Source organism: Spea bombifrons, chromosome 1, assembly GCF_027358695.1.
Source record: "Spea bombifrons isolate aSpeBom1 chromosome 1, aSpeBom1.2.pri, whole genome shotgun sequence".
Lineage (NCBI taxonomy): Eukaryota > Metazoa > Chordata > Amphibia > Anura > Pelobatidae > Spea > Spea bombifrons.
Window position 1 is genome coordinate 78,123,498 of NC_071087.1, and position 11,381 is coordinate 78,134,878.

Genomic DNA, 11,381 nt, shown 5'->3' on the forward strand with positions numbered 1-11,381 from the left:
ACTATGCCATTTTCCAAGACTTCTTTTTACAGGCTTACACATCAATGGTACTGACGGGAATGTCAGACATCAGCACATAAAGAAGTTTAAAATGACACATCATTGGCTGACCCCCCCACTTCTCTATAGGGAGATTTGACAGAAGAGTCGTGGTTTCATCTCCTTGACCGTATAAAAGGGCCAACACAGTTAGCTGGCTGCTGTAACAAGAAAAGTGACAGAGGAAAGGTAGGAAAGCATTCAGTAAGAGTGACAGTGAGAGTGGATTAGTATGTGTGGATTGGTAAATGTGGATTGGTAAATATGGATTAGTAACTATGGATTGGTAAATGTGTGAGAGTGATGGGTGTTATGCTGTACCATTTCCAATGTCTTTTTCATTATATATAATTATGCTCTAAAGTACATCATAACTCCCATCACTCTATACTGTTCCATACATTACATTATATGAATGTGTGTAGCGCTGTTACAATCAAGTAGCAATCACACTCCTATCATGCCAAGTCAGCTAGTACATGCTGGAATCTGGGTATGCCTGGGCATGATAGGAGTGTGATTACTGTTAACAATCACATATATATATATATATATATATATATATATATATATATATATATATATATATATATATATATATATATAAATATATATTTATATTGTTATTGAATTTTTTTTGTCCTATTTTGGTGTGTTACTTTATGGTGGGGAGTCATATTCCGTTTTGGCCAGGTAAATGCTGCATTTTCGGTTTCAGTCCATAATTTTCGTTTTGACGCATCCCTACTACTAAGCCAGACAATGAAGTGGTAGGCCTACACCACATCAATGTTTGGCTTAATATATAGTGATAGGAGTTATGCTGCACTATTGTCAATGTCTGGCTCAATGTATAGTGATAGGGATTATGCTGTACCACCGTCAGTGTCTGCCTCAGTACATAGTGATAGGTGTTATGCTGTACTACCGTCAATGTCTGCCTCAGTATATAGTGGTAGGTGATATGCTGTACCATCGTCAATGTCTGCCTTAGTATATAGTGGTAGGTGTTATGCTGTACCATCGTCAATGTCTGCCTCAGTATATAGTGGTAGGTGTTATGCTGTTCCACCGTCAATGTCTGCCTCAGTATATAGTGGTAGGTGTTATGCTGTACCACCATCAATGTCTGCCTCAGTATATAATGATAACAGTAATGCTGCACCACCTTCAATGTCTGCGCCAGTATATAACGATAGAAGCTATGCAGTTTTAAAGTGTGTGTGTGCGTGGTGGGGGGTCACATACAAGATCCGCCCCAGGTGCCAAATACTCTAGGTACGCCCCTGAGGCTAATGTTAGCCTCCCTCCCAGGACCCTTACGCACTGCCTTTACACACACCTGCCCACCCACACACATATATACATGCACTGCCTTTACACACACCTGCCCACACACACACATATATACATGCACTGCCCTTACACACACACATACACACACTGCCCTTACACACGCACATACACTTACACACACACATATACACGTACACTGCCCTTACACACACACACCTGCCCATAAACACACATATTCACATACACTGCCCTTGCACACACATATAGACATACACAGCCCTTACACACACACACACTGGCCTTACACACACATATACACATACACTGCCCTTACACACACCTGCCTTTACACACACATATACACGTACACTACCCTTACACACACCTGCCTTTACACACTTGTATACACATACACTGCCCTCACATACACCTGCCTTTACACACACATATACACATACACTGCCCTCACACACACCTGCCTTTACACACACACACACATACACTGCTCTTACACACACCTGCCTTTACACACACACATCTACACATACACTGCCCTTACACACACCTGCCTTTACACACACATATACACACCAGCTTACAAATACCGAAACCACTCATACACACACCTGCCTTTACACACACATATACACATACACTGCCCTTACACACATATACACACCAGCTTACAAATACCTAAACCGCTCATACACACACCTGCCTATACACACAAGCTTACAAACACACACACACATATATACACATGCACTGCTCTTACACCCCTTTCTCCCCATCTCTTACCTCTTCCTCCATCCTCTATCCTTCTCCCTTCATCATCCATCCTTTTTCTTCTATCCTTTAGTGGAAGAGCGAGGTCTGTCACTTCAGACCTTGCTTTATTGCTCCCTCATCAATACCCGCCGGCTATTGATGCAGAGTGCAGGGGTACAACGTCATATCCCCGCACTCATTTGCTGTCACATGGGAGCAGTAAAGCAAGGTCTGCACATCCCAAATGTTGAGCCGACTAGAAGGAGATTGTGATCTCCCAAGTAGTCCTGCAGGTGCTGATCGGACGGCTGTGTGCCCCTTCGGAGCTGTGCCTGAGGTGAGTACCACTCCTGCCTCATTCTTCCTCGTCCTCTACAAAGTGAGACAGAGGTAGGGATAGGCGGGACAGTGACTGTCCCGCCCACATTGGGACAGTTGGGGGGCATGCAGTGTGTGTCACTACCACTGCGGCGTCTTACCTTCGAGTTAAACCAGCAGCTGCTGTTTTGTCATCCAATTAAAGATACTGAAAGTTCCCCTTTAAGTACAATGAGCCTACTGCACCATGAAAAAGAGGATTTCCACATGGAAATCAATTATTACTTACCAGATAGGCTGCGATACCTGCTCCTATGAGAAACCCTGCATAGACATCGACCGGGTGGCTGCGGTACTGTGTGATTTGGGTCAGGCCACACACTCCCGCCGCGATAGAAAAGGAGAAAACCAACAGCGGCTTCAGAAGCTTCGTACTGTCCGAAATGATGGAATTGAAGTACATCTGAAAGAAGTTGCATTTATTTTATGCTCAGTATTTTATACTTATGGCAGACATTTACTGGGGTCTGTGGTGGACAATTGGTGGAGGTCCTGAGTACCTCCAAACTTCTACCCCCTGGCAAATCGGGGCAGAGCCTACAAGAAACTCAAACTGGCACCACTACTGTACGTGTGCACAATTATGCACATTATGCATTCTTCAGTGTCCCAGACACCAGAGAATGAATGAGACTGTGAGACTGGACCCTTAATTATCTACATTGCTGTAAACAATTAATTTGCAAAAAGCTATGGATGATATACTTACTGAAACATAAACTGCAGCAAAGGCAGACAGCGTGGCATGCTGGGAAGGGAATGTCTTTCTGGGGGTGCAATGGAGGAAAGATATTAGTTTCATATTCCAAAAACTGGGTACTGCAATCACAAGCATTCTCTTTTTCCCCACATACAGATCTAGGGATAATGCACAGACTTCTTCTTCTTACCTTCTCTTTGAAGCAGGCTTAAGTAAAAATGGGCATGAAAGAATATCTTGTGACAGTCTTTAAAATGCCCACATTTCAGTCTACAATTTTATTATGATTAAAATAAACTTGCCTGTAGCAATATCATAATTAATTCCAGCAGTCAAATAATGCAGCTCATATTGTGATAAAGTGTAGCTAGGATACGGTTTTAGCATAGAGCATGGTAACCTAGCTACCAAGGAATGATGCTACTGTTCACCTTTTGTATAGCACAGTACAACATAAGAAGAGAACTAGTATCCTGGATACGGTGAGCCCAGGTCATTATATGGTATTTGAAATTCTTGCCTAGTAACCAGTATTTGTACAGTTCCTCTAGGGGCGTAGCTAAATACGGAGGGATCCCAATGAATGCTGTTCACCAATGTCCTCTACCTATACAATGTATATATAACAGAGCTGGGCAGGGTACTTTACTAAGTTTAGTTTGAAGGAGATCCTTTTAAGCCTTTGTCAGTGATACCAGATACAGCTACACCATGAGGTTTATGGTATATGCAACATAGTTACCTGGCTGACAGAATGGCATTCTGGTCATTGCCTGTGCAGATGTCCTGGGTAATATAGGGATTGGTTGCACAAGACGTACCCAATCTTGTGTAGTTAGGTTTACAGACAGTTAGGAAAAACGGTGCATGGTATCCGGTAGCCAGCTGTATGACATCAGTGACAAGTGCGGTGGCACACAGCCCAAAGACATGGACACCTAGGGAACATAAATAGGTGTCTGAGAAGAAGGTCTTCACATTTAAAATTGTCATGGTGCATATTTTCCCCCTGTGTCTTACCTACAAAGCGTACGGTCCGGCGCAAGAAGGAGTTAAAGTTACAGCCACCTGCATTGATGCTCCCCTCAGCGCTTCCACGACCCTTCAGTTTAGACTGAATACAGTACAGTATTCCTTCACCAAGCATAATCTGCGTCAGGATTAGAAAATGACGTTAAATAAAGGCAATACCGTTTTATAACATTATCTGAGATTTCTCATCCCTTTTCCTGGTAGCTCAGCCATGCACTGTGATGTACCTTCAGTTCTCCATAACCACTGGTTAATTTACTCACTGATGCAGCGGGGGCGGCAAATGCAAGACTGAGAAGCATCAGAAGTGGGATCAGCTCCTCATTACTTTCAACATATGGCATAGAGAGTGCACGATCATGGCACTGGAACCCGCCTTGTGCTGGCCGGAATATGTCAGTCAACTCGAGAAAGTAAAGGGAAACAATGGATGATGCCACTATTGGGAGCTGTAGAAGAAACAAATGTAGACTTGTATGTTTTTGGCATTTAAAGATGCTATTCCTGCTAAACAATCTTTTTTAATCTGTTGAAAGCTATTTAGAATTTTAATATGCAAAGACTCAGAACATCAATGGGTGACATGATTAGTGCTGGGATTAATTAGCCCTGGTGAAAATATCAATGCTGCAGAATTCCCCCACTTGACAGCACCCACTTGATAATAAATTTGGCTTCAACACTTTCTCCAGTCTTTATTAAGCTTTAGCAAATAGAAATATACAGACTATTTGAGATCTGGATGAGTTTTTAGTTCCCTCCATTGACAGAGTTGTAAATAATTTGTTTTTACTTATTTTCAGTAAAATTTAGGAGCAAGAGTAAAAAAGAAGAGCCAGCTTGATTTCTCTTTGGAAGCTAAAGAGAAATACAACCACGAAAGATCAATATAAAATAGCAGTGGGGATTCAGTTCAACCTCTAACATTGCAATGGGCAAAAAAAGTCTCTGATCGCAGGTGAATCATGAAATGCCAGTTTCAAAACTGCATCATGGTTGTGGAATTATCGAAGAGAAAACACATCGCAACGATACCATACAAATGATTCAGCTTGATACAGGGTCACTGACCATTACATATGTCCCTCAAAATCTGCAGCTTCAGCAACCAATTGTTTCACTTAGCAGTGGTTGCATTTCTAGTAGACTTGTGCATACGTATTTGGGCAAACATGAAAACGAACACAAAAGGTGCGTTTTCGTTGTTCAGCCCGAATACCGAAGAAACGAACATGGCGACGGCGAAACAAACATGGCGACGGCAAAACGTACATGAAGACGAAGACACACAACATGAAGAATCTTCGTGTTCGTCTTTATTAATATCTCCAACTAGTCTCCCTGGTCCCTTCCCCCTCTAGCCTACCTTATCTAAGCAGCATTGCAGGGGTTAACGGGAGTGGAAATCCATAGGATCCCGCAAGGAGTTAAAGGTCCATGCGAGTCTGCAGGGGCCTCCTCTGACATTAACCAATAGAGTCGCTCTTATGGACATTTAACTCCTGTAACCTCCCCAGGAGGGCAAGTTTCGGCATGAACCAATGAAGGAGCTCCCTGCCGGCGACCAATGGAGTTACTTGTACAGACCTTTAACTCTTGGAGCAAGGAGACCTCCCCAGGCCAAGTTCCGCTGTCAGGAGTTAAAGGTCTGTAGGAGCCACTCTATTGGTCACCCGTACGGACCTTTAACTCCTGGAGCAGGGAGACCAATGGTTTCCCCAGGCCCAATTTCGGCACCAGGATTTCAAAAGTCCGTACGAGCGACTCCGTACGAGTGACGAGCAACTCTATTGGTCGCCAGCAGGGGGCTCGTCTGACATCAACCAATGAAGAGCAGCTGCACTTCATTGGTCGATGGCAGAGAAGGCCCCTGCCTGGGACCAATAGAGTTGCTAGGACGGACCTTTAAAATCCTGGTGCCAAAGATGCTGAGTACCGCATTAACCCCGTATTTACCCCTTCTAAAAAAAATGTGGCCGGCGCCAAAATCTAGTTTCTAGCATCTATCATTGAAAAAGAATGGAAGCTTGAGAACATGCAACTACATCAATTCTATCTCTAATCCAGATGCAATGCAGGAAGTTTCTTAGAATTTTTATATTCCTAAATAATGCTGCATATCTCTGGTGATCCTAGTTTTTAGCACATGGCAAAATAGGCAGATACTCAAGCCTCAAAAAATCCAATGTCCTATTCATCTGTGTGCCAGAACGTCTTTAGAGGTTGAGAAACAGCAAGGGAAGTTTGGGTAAAGCAGAGCAGGAATAATTCTACCATTCCTCCTCCTCCTTATTCACTTTTCTCTCTGCATTCTCAATACTACCTGTTAGAGAAGTAACTCGAAACCACCGGGCCCTGGTGCAAAAATTGCCCTGTGCTCCACCAACTTCAACAGCTGGTCTGCGCCATTTACCCCAAAGACCTTGTCTGTGGCTTCTTTGCTCCTGGGGCCAGTCTTGGAGCCATGCAAATATATGTGTGGCTGCACACAGATCTCCCATTTTCTGGAAATAAGATAGTAGCGAGGATAACTGGCAGACAAGCAGAGCAGAGTGACATACTCGGCCGCAGACAGGAAGGTAAGGTGATTCACACACACAAAAATATGAATTGGTGCATGCAAGGGGAAGATAATGATCGGGAAATAATGCTGGGTATAGAGATGGAGGGGGACGATAGAAACCATTCAGCTTCTGTAGTCTGCCCAACCACTGAATCCATTCCTTAGTCCCTGGCCTTATCTTATATCTAGCTTAGCATATCCAATACTTAGTTAAGCTCCATCACTGTATTAACCTCTACCACTTTGGCTGGAAGGCTATTCCATGCATCCACTACCCTCTCAGTAAAGTTATATTTCCTGTTATTACTTTTAAAACTTTGCCCCTCTAACTTAAGACTATGTCCTCTTGTTGATGATGATAGGGGAAGGAAATGATAGTGGGCAGGTATATGATGGTGGGAGGTATGAATATTGTGGTTCGAGAACGTGACATATGAATTATGATGTGGGTGTGATGATGGTCAGGGGCAGCTCTACACTTACACATACATACACAGACACACTCTAACCCCTTACACTTACATATGTAGATACACAGCCACTACAACACCGTACACTTGCACAAACATACACACACAGCCACTTCAATCAGTAGGTCAGCATCCCACTGGGATGTCAGTACAGCAATGAAGACCACCCAGTCAATCAGTTTGATCAATCCGGTGTTTTTTCAGATTAAACTGAATATTTGGTTATACTGGCCCTTGTTTATCCCACAGCAAATGGTCCCTTCCTACCTCTAGTACTGACCTTATCCCAGGTGCTTTGTGGAAAATGGAAGCATTTTTGGGTCTAGGAGGCCATCACCCTCAGTGTCGGAATAAACTTTTTAACAAAGTTTCAATTGCACAGAAAGAAGCAGCAATTACTTTGTCAATAGGTAGGAGTCAGTAGAAAAAGGATGGAACTAAACAATGACCCCATTATTAATGTCATTACTTTCATAAGTAGCTAAAGGGGTGTTACCTCCTAAAAAGTACTATATAGTAGTACACCACCATACTTGCATATCTCATCACATTAAAGAGTTATCAGGACTGTTATAAATTAATTCTTGCAGACTGTTTAGCAAATCATTTTGCACATTGTTAGCTCTATTTTTAGGGGTGTTTATCATCTACTGTGACAGTGATTTCTGTGTTTTAAATCACTTTTTTCCCAGTTATTTAAAAAAAACGTGAAAATGGTTAATTTCAATATTATTTAGCGTTATTCAAACTATACCAGTGCTCTCCCTGTTGGCCCCAACCCCTTGAACTATGTCATGGACCACAGTCATATTAAGAATGTTGTGTTTTCATATGTATCTTACTATTGCATCAAATCTACTTTAACAATGCATGATTTGCCCTAATTTGAACAAAAAAACATCTTCCTTATTATTATTTTTTTTACTTTGGCATAAAAACATTTCAGAACATTTATGATATCTGTTTAACCATTTCCATATTTATTGTTACGGAATTTCTCACACTCTTGTGATCATTCTTGTGGCCACTGACCATCAGGCGATCATCATCTACACAAGTAGAATCACTCACCTCTACAAAATAGAAACATGGCAGGAGGGTCATGCTGTCCTTTGGGGGCCGAGCTTTGTTCTTCTCTTTGGGAGATATCATGGCCCCCACTGGGGTGACTAAAGAGAGACTAAGGTCCTTAGGACACCTGTACCGACATATGAAAAAAAAGAAAATACAGTAAACATTGTCCGTGGTAGACACATAGCAACAATCTATGTGAAGGCTATGAACAGGTACAAAATGCCCTTCTTCTCCTGCCCTTTAGCTCATTCATTTAAATGAATATTTGGAAATTTAATCCCTTAACATTATGGAATTTACAGCGTAAAAGAGGGATTACCTATAATATCAACTAAGTGCCCCATCAAAACGTAAGAATGAAACAAAATTTTACTAGGCATTCCACAATATTAAGATTATCTATAAATGTGTTACTGAGATGGAACAGCACCCTTAAAGTTTTTGTCTTACTGGAACAACAGCTTCAAAGCATGTGACATAGGTCTGATATACTGCGACCAATCCATAATAGTGAAAGATTCAATTTTATTTTTGCTTCTATGAAGTCAACATGGATACTTAAGTTAGTAAAAAAAATTAATTGTATGCATTATCTTAAATGGCTCTTTCACTTGCCCTTTCTATGAATGTTAAGAAAAATGCTAGACAAAAGAAAATGTGATCCGATTTTCAACATATATTACAGCAATTTCTGGACCTAGGGTACCATTTTATTCCTTTATATCCCCTGGTGCTTGGAAATCACATGGACTTTTAACTAAAACACCATACAGTTATGATATAATAATAGACACTTGACATAATACCAAAAAGAGCATCAACACCGGGGCAAATTACAGGTGTATTGTATAAAATGTGAAGTTACATAACTACAGAGAAACAAAATATCTGACACATAAAACAGAGATGCATACAACCATTAGGATCCTGGCACACACATTGTAAAAATACACAAAGCATTTACATCTATGTTGATAAAAAGTGAGTTAAAATACAGATGTGTATTATCCAAAGTGACAATATGATTTGAAATGTAACACACAAAGAACTATACAATATGATCATAATAAGATGTAGATAGATGGCACAGAAGAATGGGATATGGGAAGCAGGCAGTGATATAACTGCATGGACAGATATACAATAATGTACCCTAAGGTATAATATCACAGTTATACCCACATGTATATAATGTACTGAAATATAACACTGCAAGAATCATATGAGCAAGCAGATATCTAACAATGTACAGATTCTAAAAATCTTAGTGGTTAAATATATTTCCATGTTAGTATAGTATACAAAGAGTGATGTAATAACTAGAAAATGTAGATGCCTCATTTTCAATATAACAGTATGCATAGTGAGTGATTAAGATGTAACAAGGGATTTTCTATGTAATAATGCCATGCAATGTAACATGCAGAACAGAATATCATGTCATAATTTGGTATACTGTGATACTTAATTACCGCATTTAATCAGCATAATCCATGTGACATTACATAGAACAATAAGATCAAATGTACAATGACATAATGCACATTTAGAATACTATAGGTGAGTAATGATATGCTATAAATTGTGCATTCATGCCATATGCAGTGCTTGACCATTTTCCCAAATTAGAAATTCAAAATATTTAAATATTTTGTGCCATCAACTAGAGCTTCATTCAAAGAAAATAATCGGGTTCCTGTAATATATATATATATATATATATATATATATATATATATATATATATATATATATATATATACTGTATTGTACTTCTTCGATGCCCAGCGCATGCATTTACCTGTCAGAGGACGAAGATGGACAGAGGGACGCATCAAACCAACCAAAAGAGGAGAAGAAGGAACAAAGGCTCTGAGATACAGACCGACAGAGGAAGAAAGGCAATGCTGGATGCAACTAGAGGGAAAAATGAATATGGGGTGGAATGAGACACACATAGGAGGAGTATTTAGGGCAAATCTATTTGCTTCTGTCTGACAATGGAGAAATAGATGAGTCCAGGGTAAGCAGAACACTGCTTAACATCTTGGGGAAGACAGAAAACGTGGGATTTTAAGAGCGCTTTCTAATTCCTCATAATAACCCTAATAGGTCAGTTTCTTGCCAAACTAGCCCTAATGGGCGAACACAATAGAGAGCAGAGAGAAGCAAAGGCGTGGAGATTTGGGGAGAAAAGAGAGAGTGCAGAGAGAAGGAAAGCTGGAGGGACAGACAGAGGAGGAGACAGAAATGTAGAGGCAGAGTCTGCAGCTCACACAAAAGCAACGAGGATGATGGAGTGCATGTGTGTGTGCATGAGTGAGTATGTTCGTGTACGTTTCGGCGATAGTGGGTGTGTGCAGTATTCTTTGTGCCCAAGTCTGGTTAGAGGCAGAGGTGTGTGTGTAAGCACATGGGGCCAATAAAACACTTCTCAATAGAATTTTCTAATCAGTAAGAGACTCACAGACATAAATGCCATGCTGCAAATAACTGTACCGTTATTTCGGTAAATTAATCAATCTGATTTCTTTTTTAAATCACCTTTATTTTAAGTGCCTTGCACTACCATATTTTAAAAATAAATAAATAAGCAAATAAAAACACGCTCTGGATAGATCACTGTTATCTTTTCACAAGACTTTAATCCAGACATACATATAAATACCTGCACATAGTTAAGTCTACATACTTTATCACAAACTGGACGACATCTGTGTCGGCTGAACCTCTGACAGTATGTACAATACATATTGTGCACACACACGATCAACCTCTTCTCTTGTTTCCATAGGAACATCCAGGACTTAAGAGGAACAAAAGAAACAGAAAGGGATTGTGAAAGGGGTGGGGGTAGCAGAGGGGGATCGGTTATCGCTGGCATTGGGGTTGAAAATAGTCAACATTTGTGATAAAAGATGTGAGTTCATGTAGATGTGTTATGATTGTCACACTATGTATCCTAGTTACCTAGCAACAAGAAGAACGGCCCGTTGCTGCTTGGGTACCCATGCTCATTCCCTCACCTTATTCCCAGGGGCATCTCCTGTAAATGCAGACC

General features: G+C 40.8%; 1 protein-coding gene across 1 annotated transcript in view; it reads right to left on the bottom strand.

Moving 5' to 3' along the window:
* PLPPR3 (phospholipid phosphatase related 3) overlaps nucleotides 1–10,744 on the bottom strand; it is a 14,889-nt gene extending 4,145 nt beyond the window's left edge. The window contains exons 1-7 of the mRNA XM_053464463.1: nucleotides 10,122–10,744; nucleotides 8,318–8,444; nucleotides 4,477–4,662; nucleotides 4,202–4,331; nucleotides 3,924–4,119; nucleotides 3,191–3,248; nucleotides 2,711–2,884 (exon numbers count right to left, since the gene is read on the bottom strand). Of these exons, the coding sequence (XP_053320438.1) occupies nucleotides 2,711–2,884; nucleotides 3,191–3,248; nucleotides 3,924–4,119; nucleotides 4,202–4,331; nucleotides 4,477–4,662; nucleotides 8,318–8,398 (825 nt within the window). The 5' untranslated portion in view covers nucleotides 8,399–8,444; nucleotides 10,122–10,744. The remainder of the gene's footprint in view (nucleotides 1–2,710; nucleotides 2,885–3,190; nucleotides 3,249–3,923; nucleotides 4,120–4,201; nucleotides 4,332–4,476; nucleotides 4,663–8,317; nucleotides 8,445–10,121) is intronic.
* Between the last annotated feature and the right edge of the window lie 637 nt (nucleotides 10,745–11,381).